Raw genomic sequence first — 21,685 nt, 5'->3', positions numbered from 1 at the left:
AACTAAATAATAAATCAAAGGCAGGAAATCACAATGTAGAAATCAAAACACCAATAAGTCATTTAACCCTTTTACCCCCGGGGTATTTAGAAATTTCCAACCCTTAACCCCGAGGGGGTTATTTTTTTCCCAGCACATTTTGCAGTATATTTTTTTTTTAAATTGCTCTAACAGCCTTAATTTTTGTCATAGAGAGGTCAGGTTGGTCTCATTCTCTTGGAAAATGCCTGAATTTTCTCAAAAAAATTATCAAAAATATGAAAAATGTTATTTTCCTTAGTAAAAATAAATTTTTGAATATACTTACCCGATGATCATATAGCTGTCAGCTCTGCTGCCCGACAGAAAAACCTACGGGCGGAATACGCCAGCGATCGCTATACAGGTGGGGGTGTACATCAACAGCGCCATCTGTCAAGTAGGTACTCAAGTACTCGATGTCAACAAAGAACCAATTTTCTCCTCTGTCCACTGGGTCTCTATTGGGGAGGAAGGGTGGGTCCTTTAATTTATGATCATCGGGTAAGTATATTCAAAAATTTATTTTACTAAGGAAAATAACATTTTTCAATATTAAACTTACCCGATGATCATATAGCTGATTCACACCCAGGGGGGTGGGTAGAGACCAGCATTACATGTTGACATTATTATGAGCTAAGTATTCCGTATTTTATTTTAGCAGTTATTCAAAATAACAAACATAAAATAAATAAGTACCTGGTAAGGAAGTCGACTTGAACAATTACTCTGCCTTTTTAAGTACGTCTTCCTTACTGAGCCTCGCGATCCTCATAGGATGCTGAGCGACTCCTAGGAGCTGAAGTATGAAGGGTTGCAACCCATACTAAAGGTCCTCATCAAAACCTCTAATCTAGGCGCTTCTCAAGAAATGACTTTGACCACCCGCCAAATCAACCAGGATGCGAAAGGCTTCTTAGCCTTCCGGACAACCCAAAACAATAATAAAACATTTCAAGAGAAAGATTAAAAAGGTTATGGAATTAGGGAATTGTAGTGGTGGAGCCCTCACCACTACTGCACTCGTTGCTACGAATGGTCCCAGAGTGTAGCAGGTCTCGTAAAGAGACTGGACATTCTTAAGATAAAAGACGCGAACACTGATTTGCTTTTCCAATAGGTTGCGTCGAATATACTTTGCAGAGATCTATTTTGTTTAAAGGCCACGGAAGTTGCGACAGCTCTAACTTCGTGTGTCCTTACCTTCAGCAAAGCTTGGTCTTCCTCATTCAGATGGGAATGAGCTTCTCGTATTAACAGTCTGATAAAATAGGATAAAGAATTCTCTGACAAAGGCAAAGATGGATTCTTAACTGAACACCATAAAGCTTCAGACGGGCCTCGTAAAGGTTTTTAAATAGAACTTAAGAGCTCTTACAGGACATAATACTCTTTCTAGTTCATTTCAAACCATGCGATAAGTTTGGAATATCGAACGATATTGGTCAAGGCCGAGAAGGCAGCTCGTGTTTGGCTAGAAAACCAAGTTGTAGAACATGTAGCCGTTTCGGATGAGAATCCGATGTTCTTGCTGAAGGCATGAATCTCACTGACTCTTTTAGCTGTGGTTAAGCATATCAGGAAAAGAGTCTTAAAGGTGAGATCTTTCAGGGAGGCTGATTGAAGCGGTTCGAACCTGTCTGACATAAGGAATCTTAGTACCACGTCTAAATTCCAACCAGGTGTAACCAAACGACGCTCCTTCGTGGTCTCAAAAGACTTAAGGAGGTCTTGTAGATCTTTATTGTTGGAAAGATCTAAGCCTCTGTGACGGAAGACTGATGCCAACATGCTTCTGTAACCCTTGATAGTGGGAGCTGAAAGAGATCGTTCTTTCCTCAGAAATAAGAGAAAGTCAGCTATTTGAGTTACAGAGGTACTGGTCGAGGATACGGATACTGACTTGCACCAGTTTCGGAAGATTTCCCACTTCGATTGGTAGATTCTAAGGGTGGATGTTCTCCTTGCTCTAGCAAACGCTCTGGTTGCCTCCTTCGAAAAGCCTCTAGCTCTCGAGAGTCTTTCGATAATCTGAAGGCAGTCAGACGAAGAGCGTGGAGGCCTTGGTGTACCTTCTTTACGCGTGGCTGACGTAGAAGGTCCACCCTTAGGGGAAGTGTTCTGGGAACGTCTACTAGCCATCGAAGTACCTCGGTGAGTTATTCTCTCGCGGGCCAGAGGGAAGCAACTAGCGTCAACCTTGTCCCTTCGTGAGAGGCGAACTTCTGCAGTACCTTGTTGACAATCTTGAACGGAGGGAATGCATATAGATCTAGATGTGACCAATCTAGTAGAAAGGCATCTATATGAACTACTGCTGGGTCCGGGATAGGTGAGCAAACTATAGGGAGCCTCTTGGTCATCGAGGTTGCGAAGAGATCTATGGTTGGCTGGCCCCAGGTGGCCCAAAGTCTCTTGCATACATCCTTGTGGAGGGTCCAATCTGTTGGAATTATTTGTCCCTTCCTACTGAGACAATCTGCTATGACATTCAAGTTGCCTTGGATGAACCTCGTTACTAGTGAAAAGTCTAGACCTGTTGACCAGGTGAGGAGGTCCCTTGCGATCTCGTACCATGTCAGAGAGTAGGTCCCTCCTTGCTTGGAGATGTACGTCAAAGCCGGGTGTTGTCCGAGTTCACCTCCACCACTTTGCCTTGAAGGAGAGACCTGAAGCTTTTCCAGGTCAGACGTACTGCCAGTAGCTTCTTGCAGTTGAAATGCATTGTCCTTTGACTCGAGTTCCATAATCCCGAGCATTCCCTACCGCCTAATGTCGCACCCCAGCCTACGTCCGATGCGTCCGAGAAGAGAACGTGGTTGGGAGTCTGAACAGTCAGGGGAAGACCCTTTCTAAGGTTGATAAAGTCCTTTCACCAAGTCAGACCAGACTTTATCTTTCCGGAAACCGGGATCGAGACCGCTTCTAGTGTCTTGTCCTTTTTCCAGTGAAAAGCTAGATGATACAGAAGAGGACGGAGGTGTAGTCTTCCAAGTGACACAAAAGAACCACGGATGACAGTGTCCTAACCCGACTCATCCACAGCCTGACAGGGCAGCGTTCCTTCTTCAGCATCTTCTGGATGGATAGCAGGGCTGGGGGTTGATCGTCTAGTTCAGCAACGTCCTCATCAGAGGGTTCCTTATCCGAAACTGATGAGGAAACGGCAACGGAGTGGGCAACGTCTGACTCGCTGAATCCGGTCGCACTGGTGGATGCGTGACGGAGCCGTACGCAATATCATGGTACTGCTGCAGTCTGTGAACTGTCAACCATGGGGACGCGAGGAAGTACAGCGTCAACCCGAAACTGTCTAGACTGTCTGGGTTGTGCAGTCAACACCCTACCGGGTTGCTGAGGTTGACGCACTGCGTCACAACAAGTCACCTCTGCTGGTTGTTGAACGTCTTCCTAGTGACACACTTCAACAACCACCTCCGAGCGTCGCTTAACGTCAACGTGCGACTGGCAACCCACACTGGGTCGCATCGGTGGAGGAACCACCTCAACTGGCGGACGCGAGTAGGATACCTCAGTGTCAACAGGGCGCACAACCAACCGGTAGGAAGGTTGTTGGCCAGAAGGTTCTTCTCCGTAAAAAGTCCTCTATCAAGGACACAAGCTTGGACTGCATGTCTTGCAGCAAAGCCCATTAGGGTCTACGGGAGCAAGTGTGGCAACAGACGGGGTTAGCGACTGAAGCGGAACCATTTACCATCCATGGAAGCCTTGTTATGCTTTAATTAAAGTCCATAGGAGGCTAAGCAGCTTAAGGCTCCTCTCCAAATGACAGAGTCCTCAAAGGAATATCAGTAGGAGGGAGAACAGCACTTTCTCATCCACAGGAACCTTGTCCGAGAAAAGCTAGGTTATCTCAGTGAGGGTCTCACTGGTGCATAAGCAGCAGACCAGAAGGCAACGTTATGTAACTGCTTGACAGTCTGTGAACTGTCAAAAACTGAACTGTCAACCACAACAGGTGCGTGAGGACATACAGCACTGGTGCATTAGCAGCAGACCAGAAGGCAACGTTATGTAACTGCTTGACAGTCTGCGAACTGTCAAAAAACTGAACTGTCAACCACAACAGGTGCGTGAGGACATACAGCACTGGTGCATTAGTAGCAGACCAGAAGGCAACGTCATGTAACTGCTTGACAGTCTGTGAGCTGGCAACAACCAAAGCTGTGTGGGGAAGCCTCAACTCCTGACTGACTAGTCTGCTGCGGGTGAGTGGCGGTAACCACAGTGGGTTGCGGAGGCTGACGCACCGTGTCAAAACACGGCAGCTTAACTCCACCCTCCTGTTGTTGTGGTAGCTCACGCACGGCAACGGAGTGCTCCGTGCGTCTGTGGGAGTCAGCATGCGTCTGGCAGGGTCGACTGCGCATGGGTGGAGGAGCTCTCACAGCCGAAGTGTGGGAGCAGGCAGCCTCAGCGTCTGCTGGGCGCACAACCGTGGCAGGTTGTAGGCTAACGGGTGCAGCGCCAACCTCTCCGCAGCCGGAGTGTGGGAGCAGGCAGCCTCAGCGTGAGCTGGGCGCACAACCGTGGCAGGTTGTAGGCTAACGGGTGCAGCGCTAACCTTCTCCGCACGAAACTCCTGCATAACCGCAGCTAACTGAGTCTGCATAGACTGCAGTAAAGACCACTCAGGGTCTACAAAAGCGGCAACAGACGGAGCTACTGTCCGTTGTGACTGAGGGTCTAAAACAGCGGGTGCGGCAACAGACGGAGTTACTGCCTGTTGCGGTACCACCTTGCCTCTCTTGGGAGGTGTGCAGTCGTCGGATGACTGCAGCGAGTCCGAACTGACCCAGTGGCTACACCTGGGCCGTTGGACTTGCGCGGAAGGGACCGACTTGCACTTAATAAGCTGCGAGACCTTGGTCCAAGGTTTCTTACGAGAAACCTCTTCCGCAGACGAGAAGTAAATGGGCTCTCTCGTCTTTGTGTGGGTGGGGCGATCTTGGGTAGATACGCCCGAAACCACGGAGGGAAAAACGTCTGTTCGCTGATCAAGGCCTGAGGAACCCATAAGTCGCTCGACATTACTTCTCCCCTGGGCTTGGGAGCTTGCAAGAGGTCCCGGACTAGGTGAACGACAGGCACGAACAGACGAACCCTCGGACGCAACACTGTAACACTTTGCGCATATCACTTTATCACTTTGATTTTCTGTTTTGCACTATTTCACTGAAATCGAAACTTTTACTGATTTCTACCTGAAACACGCAATCCTACCCTTCATTAAAAGGTAGTAATTGCGTAAACAGTCGTATAATGCAACAGAAAACATATATAAAGATAAAGAATTCAGTGGCTGGGAAAGAGACTAAACACTAGATCAAATAAACTACGTTTACAATCTCTCACCGCACAAAGCCTGGGAACAAGAATAAAACCCTAGAAACGTTTTACCTTCTTCCCCTACAGCGACTAGGGAGGAGAGTAAAACGAGAACAACGTTACCCGCTTGAACGAAACGTTTTATCTCCTCTCTCTCCCTCCGTCTCTATCTCTCTCTTTCTCTCTAGATTTCGCACCTGAGAGAAGAGCCCAATTATATATCGTCAACACATGTTATTTGCTAAAGGAAAAAACTGAAAGGTTTTCCAAAAAGTTCCTTTAATTTAGAATTTAAACCATTTAAGCTAAGAAAGAATGAACGAAACGCTAGAATAGGTTTACTCTTACTGCAAAGTGAAACCGTGATACACTCTCTCTCTATCGTAACGATAGAGCGCAAGTTGAACGTCCTGAACGTCAACAACTGCGTAGACTAAAAAACTAAACGTTAGTTCATCTTTGAAAACAGTACGAGACTATCAAAGAAATTCTTTCATAAAACATTAAATTTAAAAAGTTTTAAATTCTTTAAAGGTTAAATACGATATAACGGGCTCAACGTTGATTAACTTCGGTTCCAAGTTAGGACCGCCTACTAAAAGGAAAGGTCGCAAATAAACAAAACATAAAAATTTATTTTTATATGTTTATAAAAAAAAAGAAAGTTAATCGAAGAGGCCTAATAAAGGCGGAGAGATATAAAATATAAAGATCTATAACGTGTTAAGCAAAATTACTAAAAACCTAAACACACTTCCGTCTAAGGGAAGGGTCGGCCATTTAAAAGTGAAAGAGAGTCCATACTCTCTTTGTCACCATAATAAAATCTATCCAAAACGAGTTCAAGTTTTGAAATGAAGATAAAACCCCTGCATAGCGAAAGCTCAAAACTGGAATAGTGTACTTCACCAAATAGTTGTGAAAACAAATCCAGTTAGTAACAGCGTATTTAGTAGGTCTTGCCAGTGGCACGACAGAGAGAAAATTGGTTCTTTGTTGACATCGAGTACTTGAGTACCTACTTGACAGATGGCGCTGTTGATGTACACCCCCACCTGTATAGCGATCGCTGGCGTATTCCGCCCGTAGGTTTTTCTGTCGGGCAGCAGAGCTGACAGCTATATGATCATCGGGTAAGTTTAATATTGAAAAAAAATTTTTTTATAGCATTTTTTTGCAAGGACGTACCGGTACGTCCATGAGGGTAAAGGGATGGCTTTTGTGAAATGTACCAGTACGTCCTTTGGGGGTAAAAGGGTTAATAAGGATAACTAAGACCAGGGTTAAGCAACTGGATGAAGATGACAAGGCCCTATACAGGAACCAATTCATCTGAACATTGTTCAAGAAGCCAATTGGAACCTAGTCTGGGTCTATGGCAATGCTGGAAATACTATACCCCATGCAATATCACACTGTTTATGTCAGCCTACAGTGTGCACTGTTACAACCATAACATTAATCTGTTTTCTGGGTTGTCAATGATCCTGTACATTCAAGCCCATTACATATTAAAATAATGTTAAACTAAATACTGAGTATTAAAATGTACTCTTACTAGCATAGAAATGTATATGTAATATATTTATATAACAAACATGAAAACTTCACTTTGAAAAAAATATGTCTCCAATTCATTAATCCTGTGTAATATCTACAACACTTTTTTACACCTTTGGTTTAAAAAAAAATAAAAAATAAAAAATGTGTTCTCTGTTTTAAACTTACAGCACTGTCATCTGCATCCATGATTTCAACAGGATTCTCTGGTGGAATTCATTACTAATGCCTGAAAAATAATAAACATAAATTATCATGGTCATTGGTTTACAGTACATCAAAAATCAATGCTAAGTAAGTATTTCATAAAAAATGGTGGATACATTATATATCAACTATAGATTTTAATCTACTACAATTTTTCAAAATGTGACGATTTGAGCATTTTCATTTACAAATAAATTTCCTTTCATAATATATCCTGCATAATACAAATTCTAAAAGTAATTTGTATTTTTCCTGGTTATACAAACCTGAGTCTCTTAAAGTAGGGAATGTCTTCAGCAGAGCTGAACTGCCCAATAGAACGACAGCTACTGAGCATTGCCGAGTAGTCACGCCCATTCTACTGTCAAAGATTCTTCACTTCATACCTTTTGCTCAGGACTGAGAGGAGTGGTTGAGGTGGGAAGGGTTCGCAAACTGCTCAGAAGATCTACGCACCTAAATGAGCATTATATGGGCAGAAATAACAACCTAATTTGGCGCTGAAGAAGGACCAGGTTGTTTCCATCGGGGAGAGAAAGATCTCGGCACCTATGAAACCAGACAAAAGAGTATCCTTCATTGTTAATCGTGGTGAACATTAAGATTCTGTCACGTGCTTGCCTAAGCCAACAACTTGTGGCCGACAGCTCTTGAGAAGGGCCATTTTTCTTAATTTGAGATACCAAAGTACAGTACCCATAAAAGCGAAGAGATTAGCATTTTCCAATCCCAATAGAGAAGGTGAAGGAGGGTAGCCAAGCTCCTATAAAACCTAACCACTATCAAGTGAGATCATGAATTACAAGCCAGCTTGCCTACATGGGTAGTAAGGCCAGCTATTAGGTACCGGGCCACATGGCCATGATGCCGGTACCACCGGAAGCTGCTCAGAGAGAAATGGTGTCAAGAGCCCTATTCTTGCAACTGTGACTGGCATTCCTATATTTCTTTGCCTTCATGTTAGAAAAAGGGTCAGAATCAGAATCAAAGGAGGAAGAGGAGGAGGAGTGATCTTACTTCTCCCTCTTACCAACTTTACTCTCACGTTCTGCAAGCAGAGAAGTCACGGTCTGAGCACCTATCGATGACGAAGCTTCTCCAAGGGGAGAGCCATAAGGGATTGCTCCGACAGCAACCAAAACAATAAAGGTCACTGTCACAGGGGAAGCAGTAGGTACTCTTAATGGCCCTTATAACACATTCAGAGGCTGGGTTCACGGGTACAGTGAGGGAGCCATGGGTCCTAAGGTCAATGGTACAATGATGGAACCATGGGCTCTGGTGCAGTGAAGGAGCCATGGGCCCTAAGGTCACAGGAATGGGTGATGAGATTGAAGCTACTTCTGTTCGTCTGTCTTTGTCACTTTCACAGGGGTAGAAGCCTCCTTAATAGTTATCTTAGATGCTTATTTTGGCTAGGGGTATACTGAGGGTATCAACACTAGGGTCACTGACACTGCTGGCACTGGGATCACAGCTGATATCATTCGGGTCACCAATTGGAATGAAATAGCTGCATCTAAAACGTCCCTTAAAAATTACATCGGGTCTTACCTGCAAGAAACTTGTTGTCCAGCACATGTTGGAATTCAGCAATAACCTCACACTCTACCAATCCTGAAAAACTCACCGATGTAAATCCAAGTTCTCTGTGCTCTTGAAGTATACTCAACCGAAGCTTCAGTGATCGGGAAAGTCAATGAAGAGAACAAATTGCTTGACAGTCTCTCCGACATTGTCAAGAATGACACCTAAGAAAACGTAGCTTTTCCCCTCAAAAAATATAACTGCCTCCTACGGGAGACCAATCTATATTTGGCATATGGGGATAAATTCAAACAATTATGCTCATAAAAGCGAACTGTGTGGATCTACAGTATTACTGTTTTAGCCCTAGACCAACGTAGAGGCTATCCGTTCACAAAAATTTTATTTTCATTAGTAAAATAAATTTTTGAATATACTTACCCGGTGATCATATAGCTGTCAGCTCTGCTGCCCGACAGAAAAACCTAAGGACAAAATACGCCAGCGATCGCTATACAGGTAGGGGGTGTTCATCAACAGCGCCATCTGTCGAGCAGGTACTCAAGTACTCCCAGTAAACATAGAACCAATTTTCTCCTCGGTCCACTGGGTCTCTATTGGGGAGGAAGGGAGGGTCCTTTAATATATGATCACCGGGTAAGTATATTCAAAAATTTATTTTACTAATGAAAATAACATTTTTCAATATTAAACTTAGCCGGTGATCATATAGCTGATTCACACCCAGGGGGGTGGGTAGAGACCAGCATTATATGTTTACATTAAGAGCTAAGTATTTTGTATTTCATTTTAGCAGTTATTCAAAATAACAAACATAAAATCAATAAGTACCTGGTAAGGAAGTCGACTTGAACAATTACTCTGCCTTTTAAGTACGTCTTCCTTACTGAGCCTCGCGATCCTCATAGGATGCTGAGCGACTCCTAGGAGCTGAAGTATCAAGGGTTGCAACCCATACTAAAGGACCTCATCAAAACCTCTAATCTAGGCGCTTCTCAAGAAAAGAATTTGACCACCCGCCAAATCAACCAGGATGCGAAAGGCTTCTTAGCCTTCCGGACAACCCAAAAAAAAAAACAATAAAAAACATTTCAAGAGAAAGATTAAAAAGGTTATGGGATTAGGGGAATGTAGTGGTTGAGCCCTCACCCACTACTGCACTCGCTGCTACGAATGGTCCCAGGGTGTAGCAGTTCTCGTAAAGAGACTGGACATCTTTAAGGTAAAATGATGCGAACACTGACTTGCTTCTCCAATAGGTTGCATCCATTACACTCTGCAGAGATCTGTTTTGTTTGAAGGCCACTGAAGTTGCGACAGCTCTAACTTCATGTGTCCTTACCTTCAGCAAAGCATGGTCATCCTCATTCAGATGGGAATGAGCTTCTCGAATCAAAAGTCTGATATAATAAGAAACTGCATTCTTCGACATAGGTAAAGAAGGTTTCTTAATAGCGCACCATAAAGCTTCTGACTGTCCTCGTAATGGTTTAGTACGTCTCAAATAGTACTTAAGAGCTCTTACAGGGCATAGTACTCTTTCTTGTTCATTTCCAACCAAATTAGAAAGGCTTGGAATATCGAACGATTTGGGCCAAGGACGAGAAGGAAGTTCGTTTTTGGCTAAAAAACCAAGCTGTAAGGAACATTTAGCCGTTTCATATGTAAATCCAATGTTCCTGCTGAAGGCGTGTATCTCACTGACTCTTTTAGCTGTTGCTAAGCAGACGAGGAAAAGGGTCTTCAAAGTGAGATCTTTAAAAGAGGCTGATTGAAGTGGTTCGAACCTTTCTGACATAAGGAATCTTAGTACCACGTCTAAGTTCCAACCTGGTGTGGCCAACCGACGCTCCTTCGACGTCTCAAAAGACTTAAGGAGGTCCTGTAGATCTTTGTTGTTGGAAAGATCTAAGCCTCTGTGACGGAAGACTGCTGCCAACATGCTTCTGTAACCCTTGATCCTGGGAACTGATAGAGATCTTTCCTTCCTTAGGTATAAAAGGAAGTCAGCTATCTGAGTTACAGAGGTACTGGTTGAGGATACTGATACCGACTTGCACCAGCTTCGGAAGACTTCCCACTTCGACTGGTAGACTTTAAGAGTGGATGTCCTCCTTGCTCTAGCAATCGCTCTGGCTGCCTCCTTCGAAAAGCCTCTAGCTCTCGAGAGTCTTTCGATAGTCTGAAGGCAGTCAGACGAAGAGCGTGGAGGCTTGGGTGTACCTTCTTTACGTGCGGCTGACGCAGAAGGTCCACTCTTAGAGGAAGTGTTCTGGGAACGTCTACTAGCCATTGCAGTACCTCGGTGAACCATTCTCTCGCGGGCCAGAGGGGAGCAACCAACGTCAACCTTGTCCCTTCGTGAGAGGCGAACTTCTGCAGTACTCTGTTGACAATCTTGAACGGGGGGAATGCATAAAGGTCTAGATGGGACCAATCCAGAAGAAAGGCATCTATGTGAACTGCTGCTGGGTCCGGAATCGGTGAGCAATAAATTGGGAGCCTCTTGGTCATCGAGGTTGCAAACAGATCTATGGTAGGCTGACCCCACAAGGCCCATAGTCTCTTGCATACAGTACATTCTTGTGAAGGGTCCACTCTGTTGGTATGATTTGACCCTTCCGGCTGAGGCGGTCTGCCATGACATTCATGTTGCCTTGAATGAACCTCGTTACTAGCGATATGTTTCGATCTCTTGACCAGGTGAGGAGGTCCCTTGCGATCTCGTACAACCTCCTCGAATGAGTCCCTCCTTGCTTGGAGATGTACGCCAAGGCTGTGGTGTTGTCGGAGTTCACCTCCACCACCTTGCCTAGAAGGAGGGACTTGAAGCTTCTCAAGGCCAGATGAACTGCCAGTAGCTCCTTGCAGTTGATGTGCAACGTTCTTTGATCCGCATTCCACGTGCCCGAGCATTCCCGACCGTCCAATGTCGCACCCCAGCCCGTGTCCGATGCGTCCGAGAAGAGAATGTGTTTGGGGGTCTGAACAGCCAGTGGCAGACCCTCCCTGAGGAGAATGTTGTCCTTCCACCAAGTCAGTGAAGACTTCATCTTCTCGGAAATAGGAATCGAGACCGCTTCTAGCGTCTTGTCCTTTCTCCAGTGAACAGCTAGGTGAAATTGAAGGGGTCGGAGGTGGAGTCTCCCTAACGCGATGAACTGGTCCAGTGATGAAAGCGTCCCTATCAGACTCATCCACTGTCTGACTGAACATCGGTCCTTCTTCAGCATGTTCTGGATGCATTCTTGGGCTTGACTGATTCTGGGGGCCGACGGAAAAGCCCGAAAAGCTTGACTCTGAATCTCCATTCCTAGGTACACTATAGTTTGGGATGGGACCAGTTGGGACTTTTCCATATTGACCAGGAGACCCAATTCCTTGGTCAGATCCAGAGTCCACTTTAGATTCTCCAGACAGCGACGACTTGACGAAGCTCTTAGAAGCCAGTCGTCCAAATAGAGGGAGGCTCTGATGTCTGCTAAATGCAGGAATTTGGCAATATTCCTCATCAGTTTCGTAAAAACAAGAGGTGCCGTGCTTAGGCCAAAGCACAGGGCTTGAAACTGGTATACAACCTTCCCGAAATCGAACCTTAGAAAAGGTTGGGAATCTGGGTGGATGGGGACGTGAAAGTAAGCGTCCTTTAGGTCTAACGAGACCATCCAGTCTTCCTTCCTGACCGATGCTAGAACCGACTTTGTCGTCTCCATGGTGAACGTCTGCTTTGTGACAAAGACATTCAGAGCACTGACGTCTAGCACCGGCCTCCACCCTCCTGTCTTCTTCGCCACTAAGAAGAGACGGTTGTAGAAGCCCGGGGATTGATGGTCCCGGACTTTGACTACCGCTCCCTTTTGTAGTAAGAGAGACACCTCTTGCTGCAAAGCTAGTCTCTTGTCCTCCTCTCTGTACCTGGGAGAGCGGTCGATGGGAGTTGTTGCTAGAGGGGGCTTGCGCCAGAATGGAATCTTGTACCCCTCTCTGAGTAACTTCACAGACTGTGCGTCTGCGCCCCTGTTCTCCCAGGCCTGCCAGTAGTTCTTGAGCCTGGCTCCCACTGCTGTCTGAAGAAGGTGGCAGTCAGACTCTGCCTCTAGAGGACTTGGAACCCTTCTTGCTCCCACGTTGACCTTCGGCACGAGCACCTCCTCTGTTGGAGGCTCTGCCATGAAAGGGCGGAATGAACCTTGATGCTGGAGTGTCCATCCTGGGTCTAGGCACGGAGGGCAAAGGGGTGGCTTTGCGTGCGGATGACGCAACCAGGTCATGAGTGTCTTTCTGGATCAAGGAGGCGGCAATCTCCTTGATCAACTCCTCAGGGAAGAGGCACTTCGAGAGAGGAGCAAACATAAGTTCCGACTTTTGACATGGGGTGACTCCAGCTGACAAGAAGGAGCAAAGATGATCCCGCTTCTTGAGGACCCCGGACACGAAAGAAGCCGCAAGCTCACTAGAACCATCCCGTATGGCTTTGTCCATGCAGGACATAATGAGCATGGAAGTTTCCTTGTCAGAAGGGGAGGTCTTCCTGCTCAACGCTCCCAAACACCAGTCCAAGAAGTTAAAGACTTCGAATGCTCGAAATACTCCTTTCATTAGATGGTCCATATCCGAAGGAGTCCAACAAATCTTGGAGCGTCTCATGGCCAGCCTGCGGGGAGAGTCTACCAGACTTGAGAAGTCGCCCTGGGCAGAGGCAGGAACTCCCAAGCCGAGAACTTCTCCCGTGGCATACCAGACGCTAGATCTGGAAGCAAGCTTGGCCGGGGGAAACATGAAGGCTGTCTTCCCAAGCTGCTTTTTGGACTGCAACCAATCTCCCAGTACTCTTAAAGCTCTCTTGGACGAGCGAGCGAGTACGAGCTTCGTAAAGGCAGGTGCGGATGACTGCATGCCTAAAGCGAACTCAGAGGGAGGCGAGCGTGGTGCTGCAGACACAAACTGATCAGGATATAAATCCTTGAACAGTGCAAGCACTTTCCTAAAGTCTAAGGAGGGAGGCGTGGTCTTGGGTTCGTCGATGTCCGTGTGTTGGTCGTCAAGATGTGCAGCTTCGTCATCATCAGAGAGTCCATCGTCTGAATGTTGAGGAGGAAGCGGCAAAGGAGTAGGTAAAAGCTGGTCGGCTGAGTCCGGCAGCACGGGTGCATGCGTGGCTGCACTGGACCCAACGTCATGGAACCGTTGGTCAGTCTGTGAACTGGCAACAACCATAGCTGTGGGGACGCAAGGCGTCTACTCCTGACTGCGGTCGAGTAGCGGAAACCACAGTGGGTTGCGGAGGTTGACGCACAGCGTCGAAACACGGCAACTTAACTCCACCCTCCTGTTGTTGTGGTAACACGCGAACGTCAACGGAGGGTTCCGTGCGTCGGTGAACGTCAACATGCGTCTGGCAGGGTCGACTGCGCATGGGTGGTGGAACTCTCACAGCTGGAGTGCGGGAGCAGGCAGCCTCAGCGTCTACTGGGCGCACAACCGTGGTAGGTTGTAGGCTAACGGGTGCAGCGTCAACCTTCTCCGCACAATACTCCTGCATGAAAGAAGCTAACTGAGTCTGAATAGACTGTAGCAAAGACCACTTAGGGTCTACAGCAGCAGGTGCGGCAACAGACGGTGTTACTGCCTGTTGCGGTACCGCTTTGCCTCTCTTAGGAGGTGTGCAGTCGTCGGAAGACTGCAGCGAGTCCGAACTGACCCAGTGGCTACACCTGGGCCGTTGGACTTGCGCGGAAGGGACCTTGCGTTTAAGAGGCCGTGAGACCTTGGTCCATCGTTTCTGGCGTGAAACCTCTTCCGCAGACGAGGAATGAACGGGCTCACTCGTCTTCTTGTGGGTGGGGCGATCTAGGAAAGATACGTCCGAAACCACGGAGGGAACGTCTGTCCGCTGATTAAAGCCTGTCGAACCCTTTGGTCGTACGACATTGCTTCTCCCCTGGGCTTGGGAGCTTGCAAGAGGTCCCGGACTGGGAGGACGACAGGCACGTACAGACGCACCCTCATGCGTAACACTAACACTTTTCACTGCACTAACACTCACTTCACTTCCCACTGCACTTTTACCCTTCAACTCCCTGACGTCAGCCATGAGTTGGTTGCGGTCACTCGCCAATGACTCGACTCTCTCACCCAGAGCCTGGATGGCACGCATCATATCTGCCATCGAAGGTTGATGAGTGCTAGAAGGGGGGTCGGGAGTAACCACTACAGGGGAAGGAATAGGTTGTGGGGCATGGGGAGAGGAAAAATCAACTGAGCGAGACGAACTCCTCCTGACTCTATCTCTCTCTAGCCTACGTGAATATTTCAGGAATTCTTGAAAATCGAATTCCGAAAGCCCAACGCATTCCTCACATCGATCTTCCAATTGACAGGTTTTACCCCGACAATTGGAACAAATGGTGTGCGGATCGATAGAGGCCTTCGGAAGACGCCTTGAACAGTCCCTAGCACTACACTTCCTGTATTTGGGGACTTGAGAAGGGTCAGACATCTTGAATTCAAAATCTATCCAAGTCGTCAACAAATAATCCAAAATTCAATAAAAGAATGCAAGGAAGTATTGAAGATAACCTCTGCACAGCGAAAGCTAATAACCAGAAATGAATACTTCACCAAATAACGTGAAAATCAATCCAGAAAGCAACAGCGTATTTAGTAGGTCTTGCCAGTGACACGACAGAGAGAAAATTGGTTCTGTGTTTACTGGGAGTACTTGAGTACCTGCTCGACAGATGGCGCTGTTGATGAACACCCCCTACCTGTATAGCGATCGCTGGCGTATTTTGTCCTTAGGTTTTTCTGTCGGGCAGCAGAGCTGACAGCTATATGATCACCGGCTAAGTTTAATATTGAAAAATGCGAATTCATACTTCCTTTTATCATCAATACAAAACAAAAATCAACCACTCAAGCTTGAAAATATGAGAAAAATATTAGACAGCCTTGGATATGACATAGCAGTACATCTGTACTCTTTGCAGCGATGACACAACTGATGAGCCTTTGACAGGAGAGTGATTGGGGCAATTACCCAGAGCTCACCACCTGTCGTTAACTACTTCACCAACAATTTCAATGCTCATTTCACCTTGGCTGTAGATATCTCTTTTTTAAAGGATGAAAGGTTTGTATGTGTGCCAGAAAAAAGCGACTAATCTGTGACAAGTGGGAGGGAGCACCTTCCTGCTTGTGCCACCTTGTTATCAATTTACAGTAATGCCTATATTAGCACAGGTGAACTATGTCCATATTTTAAAGGAAGAAAGGTTTGTATACAGTACACATAACAAATACTGTACTAGCAATTAGTTCAATGAACAGCATCAACAAACATTAGCATTTATATTTTCACTCACACAGGATGTACAGTATAAAATATGATCTAAACCCTGTGGAAACAAGGAAACCCCGCTGAATAGCTGAACAAATCATGTGAGAAGAAAACCGCATACTTATTTCCTTAGGGCTTTATACTGTATTCCACCCAAGCATCCACTATTATTATTATTACTTGCTAAGCTACAACCCTAGTTGGAAAAGCAGGATACTGAGTGATGACCTGACCATGGGCTTTGCTGCCCCTGGAACTCCATCCTCCCCAAACCTGACCCAAAGTGCCATAAATCAGTTATTTCACGAACAGAAGAAGTTCTTCTAGTCCAGCATTTGCAACTATTCTGCAGTTTCACTAACCATAAATCAGTTATTTCATGAACAGAAGAAGTTCCTCTAGTCCAGCATTTGCAACTATTCTGCAGTTTCACTAACCATAAATCAGTTATTTCACGAACAGAAGAAGTTCCTCTAGTCCAGCATTTGCAACTATTCTGCAGTTTCACTAACCATAAATCAGTTATTTCACGAACAAAAGAAGTTCCTCTAGTCCAGCATTTGCAACTATTCTGCAGTTTCACTAACCATAAATCAGTTATTTCACGAACAGAAGTTCCTCTAGTTCAGCATTTGCAACTATTCTTCAGTTTCACTAAAAGTAACAAAGAAACAGAGTGGTTCTTTAGATGTCGATATGAAATAGTAGCTGAAAAATCTCAAATGTTGCTATATTAGGATACTGTATACAGTACATACAGGGTGACACTAATAAACAACTGGACAAAATTAATATCAACTGGCCTTAGATGTAATTGAAACTTTAAAGGGCAAGACACTGGGCCTATGTCCTGGTTGCTGTACTACTGAAAAATAACTTATACGTTAACTTTCATTATACTTCATTAAGCAAGAATAAGATGAAGGGTCAATCTTAACCTGCGCTCGGGGATAGTAAACCCCAAAACTTAGTCTTTGGCACCAAACTTACATAAACTGACAAACGAAGCAGTAATGTTACTAAAGTACAGAGAACTATCAATGAACATCTTAATGATAAAGAAATAAATATATAGTAAATAAAGATGGGTAAAATTAGAGTTCCTTATGTCACTAACTATTTATTTAAGATGGAAATAAAGGTAATTTACAATGGAAATGAAGGTCATTTGCTGTGGAAATAAAGGAAATTTTTTATGGAAATATAGGTCATTTTCAAAGGAAATAAAGGTAATTTTTAATTTGAAAAAAGTTTATTATTACAAAATGTTGTCCCATCTGGAACTATAATAATACCAAAAGAATTTTACCATTGGCCTTTATTATCACTCATATTAACCTCTAGACCTAGACTAACTAACTTATTCAATAAAGTTGCCTGTAGATCGTAGGAATCAGTTATCATAGAACTGGCTAGGGAATGGGGATGTTATCATTATTATTATCACTAGCCCAGCTACAACCCTAGTTAGAAAAGCAAGTGTGTCTGAGTGTACCCTCTACCAAGAGAACTTTAACCCAAGAAAGTGGAGGACACAGCCTTTGCATATCAGAGGCCAGTTCATCCCTCGTGAGAATTTTCGTATAGAATGTAGTCGGTTAAGACAGGCGATATCTTTCTTACTACTCGTCACATCGTTTTCCTTTATGGGCAAAATGGGTTCGAATCTAGTTTATTACAGGGTAAAGTAACCTAGGGTAAAAACTACTTTTTTCTATGGAGAAAGGTCCGTTCTCTTCGAAAATGACACTCGTTCCTGTCAGAAATGAAGTTTCAGAAATATATATATATCGATAAAATGTTCTTAATTATGATCAGATATACCATAATATGGAGTCATTATATTATTTTATATATATCACGATTTACCTTTACGACAGCAATATTTTCTTAGCTTAGCAGATGGATGCTATCGTACATACACCTCGAAAAAGGTGAAAAGAATAGGCCACACTATTCGGTGTACGTGGGCAAAGAAAAATGAGTCGTAACCAAAGAGGGGTTCAATAGCCCGATAACACTCGGGATATTTTAATATGTTTCTGTATGTGAGATGACAGTCCAGCATCATAATTCCCTTCATAAAATATACAAACAATCCCAATCAATGGACATTGCTAAAATACATCCCTAAACTCTGTCGTATATGTGGTAACACATTAAGCTAATATGCACGATACTGATATTAAACTAATTTACTCTATAAATTAGAATTTTAAATGAATCTCTTAATATATTATACAATATTTAGTCAAATAAAGTTCTATCTTACCAATGCATATGGATTTAGTTGAATCCCTTCCAATTTATAAGTTTAAGAAAGGCGGCGGTTAACGTTTGACAGCAACCACAACAGACGTTTGTGTCACTGCTTAGGAACGCACGCCATCTTGAGTTGCCATTTCATCATAAATAATTTATATTTTGTGATAATAATTCAGTTATATAATTTAAATTTTCTAAACCTATACTTTTTAAAAATATATAAATGACTTATTTACATCAATTCATAATTTTTATTTGTTTAAATGTTTTTAAAATTGCTTTTAAAATGAAAAATTGGTGAAACTCTAGCAATGAGAGATTAAGAGAGCTTGTTCGTTGTTCATTGAATCCTGTGATATGTAACTGCACTTCTTTATTCTTTCCTTAATTTTAATCTGCAAACTTTTACGGTGTTATATATTAATTTCTTTTAAAATACTTTACAATGGAGGAATTAATTCTATTGCTTAAGTATTTTTTTTCAATATTCATCTCAGCTATTTAAGGATTAAGGGTTTTATTAACTCTAGCGACCCCTCTCAGGGTATGAAAGTACATTACAAAATATACAAAATTGTAATTTGACTTACATTAATAGTGCAAGATGGCAGTAAAAAGGAGCAAAAATACTTCTATTCACATATTTATACAATATATCCGGGTATCTTGCCTCTCAATGTTATGAAAACACTGTAGTAGGCCTAAGCTCACCAAACCTTATACCAGTATGTCACTCTAAAAATCTAGTGATATTCGCTCATTTGCATTAGCGACCATTTCGTGTAATTTTTTTTATTCTTTTTTAGTAATTTTTTGGCCTCTGTAACGCCTCCTGCATCATGTGGAAAAGGGTGAGACAAGAATAATAACGAAGGGTTCTCGGATAAGAATCCTAATTCTGAATAGAGTAATTCTGAATAGGGTTTTAAAAGATCAACTTTCCTGTTGTGGGGTAAGCCCTCTTCTGCGTGTTCTGGAATTAGGCAGGTAGAAAGGAATATGCCGATCATTTACGAGAAAAATAAGGGGGCGTATTGTTTATAAAAGATAGGATGAAGTATATTTACCAAGAAATACTATTTGCCGGTGGCAACAAGACACATATCTGCTTTGCTGTGGTAAAGGGAGTTTAACCTACACACTATCTTGTCAAGTATCAACTTAACACCTGTCATGTTAGGGAAGAAATGGGTCCGCCCAAATAAGGTCAGATATAAAGTGTCAATAAGATTATTTTGGCCATGAGAATACATATCAAATTTTCTGGGATCTCGCTACACTCACTATGAGTCAACATCATATTAATTTGTGAGAGTTATCTCCACTTGCTCAGTAACAGATTGAGGTGATCCACACGTGGGATAAATTACCATATGTATGGAATACGTGACGATTTATATCTAGCTAATTTGGTCCTTCGCACAAAAAAAAAATAGGTAAAAACACAGTAAGAGACACGTGGCGACTGGTTTCTCGACCTTGAAATATTCGTTAAATGTACGATGAGATATTACCTTCGAGATATATTTATTACTGCTAGTATACGTGACACGTCAAAAATGAAGGGTACATATTTAGATACATATACATAGAGCTACAAACGCACGCACATATTCAACCCTTCCCACCCCCTCTCCCTTTCTTTACTACAACCCGCTGGTTTGGCGATTTGTAGGATATTGTGCCTGTGGTTTCCGAGTGTACTTCTCGGGTAACCTCTCTCACCAGGGTATGACTACTCTCTCTCCCCCTTACTTGAGGGACAGGGACCGATAGTCATATATCTGGTGATGTCACTCAGCGTGACAGCAATGACAGATATGTATATGTAATATAGGCAGGCACGTTGTTCTTTATTAAATAGGAAATATTTCTAGACACCGAAGTGGTGGGGCAGGAATATGGACGGTAGAGAATAGAAGAGAATTTAAAAAAGATGACGAACTGTTCGAAATTAAACGATAGGAAAAGACATGAAGCAGGAGGTAGGGTAGAATGTAAACTATGTGGGGCAGTTAATGAAGACCTCGCCCACTTTATTCTTGAGTGTCCAGACCTCAGCGACGAAAGAAGAAAAATAGTGGAATTGCAACAGCCGTATGAAGAAGAAAAGAAGAAGATAATAGGAAACGTGCTGTTCAAGAAAGAAGGAATAGAGAAAAGAAAATAATATATCTATCAAATGTGGAAAAAAAGAGAGAAGAAAATAAAAGAATTAGAATAAAGAAGAAACCCAAGGAGGTGCCGATGGAGAGGCAAATCCCTCCGCCCAACAACAAGAACAAGAACAAGAACGATTAGTTTAAGAGACAGAAAGATCAAATAAGGGGGAAAATAGTTAGAAAGATGTAAAAAGTAAGATATGGAAATTGATAAGGTAAGAAATTATAGGAAGCAAGAAATTGCGAAATAGAATATAATATGGTAATTGAAATTAATAGTAAAAATAAGCAGATATGACAAACTTGAAGTTTGTACATTGTAACGGTAAAAGTATGACTGGCGAACTTAAACACCAAGGAAGCTTTAATAGCAATGCAGACAAGATTAAATATGATAAACTTGAAAGATGAGAGAAACAGAATTGAAAAGGATAGGCTTTGTGAGTTGCGTGCAGAGAAGCACATGATACAACAGCCTTTGTTTACCGATATATTAGACAGTCCTTAGCCATTAATGAATGAACTTTCTGCAGAACATTTATTTTCGTTCCCCAAATCAGGAAAATTAAGAGAACATGACATAAGAGTGGACATGTTGTGAGCTAAGCTACGACCCTAATTGGAAAAGCAGCATGCTATAAATTCAAGGGTTCAAACAGAGGAAAATAAGATTAAAACTAAAGATTTTCAATAAAATTATCGTTTGCTGTAACAGGAATTGCTTCAATTACAACACTTAATATTAGAGAGCCCTCAGTAGAGCGCAGACCTCCGCCGCAGCAGCTTATTTCTCGACCTTTTGTTCGACCTTGACTTCTTACCTTAATGTGTATTAATTGGCATGTATTTTCATACACTCAAATATGAAGCAAATTTGAAGTTTCTGTGACAACAATGTCCAAACTTATGGCTGATTACGAGAATTGGACACTTTGCTTAACCATGACTTTGACCTTTGACCTTGACCTTCCAATATTTAATAATTTCTAGTTTTTCACATAACAGTTAATCCCTGCAAGTTTCATTATTCTACGAATAAAATTATGGCCAGGAAGCTATTCACAAACACTCACACACACACACAGGGGGCGAAAACATAACTTCCCTCCAACTTCTTTGGCGGAGGTAACAACATCAGAAGTTTTTCACCTGTTTATTTGTTTGCAGAGTGAGCAGCCAGAAACCAGGTTGTTGCCTAAATGATTATATAAGAAATGCGGACCTGAGTGTAATG

At 43.3% G+C, this 21,685-nt stretch overlaps 1 protein-coding gene across 2 annotated transcripts in view; it reads right to left on the bottom strand.

Moving 5' to 3' along the window:
- Positions 1-21,685, bottom strand: part of LOC137628389 (uncharacterized) — a 124,525-nt gene that overhangs the window by 74,868 nt on the left and 27,972 nt on the right. The window contains exons 1-2 of one of the 2 annotated variants that reach the window (XM_068359540.1): positions 18,297-18,408; positions 7,099-7,159 (exon numbers count right to left, since the gene is read on the bottom strand). In XM_068359540.1, the coding sequence (XP_068215641.1) occupies positions 7,099-7,119 (21 nt within the window). In that variant the 5' untranslated portion in view covers positions 7,120-7,159; positions 18,297-18,408. Of the gene's footprint in view, positions 1-7,098; positions 7,160-18,296; positions 18,409-21,685 lie in introns of those variants that run through there. The other variant, XM_068359541.1, reaches the window with a different exon arrangement.

This window comes from Palaemon carinicauda, chromosome 36, assembly GCF_036898095.1.
Source record: "Palaemon carinicauda isolate YSFRI2023 chromosome 36, ASM3689809v2, whole genome shotgun sequence".
Lineage (NCBI taxonomy): Eukaryota > Metazoa > Arthropoda > Malacostraca > Decapoda > Palaemonidae > Palaemon > Palaemon carinicauda.
The sequence above is the reverse complement of the archived record's forward strand: the minus strand, read 5'-3'. Positions and strand labels throughout refer to the sequence as shown.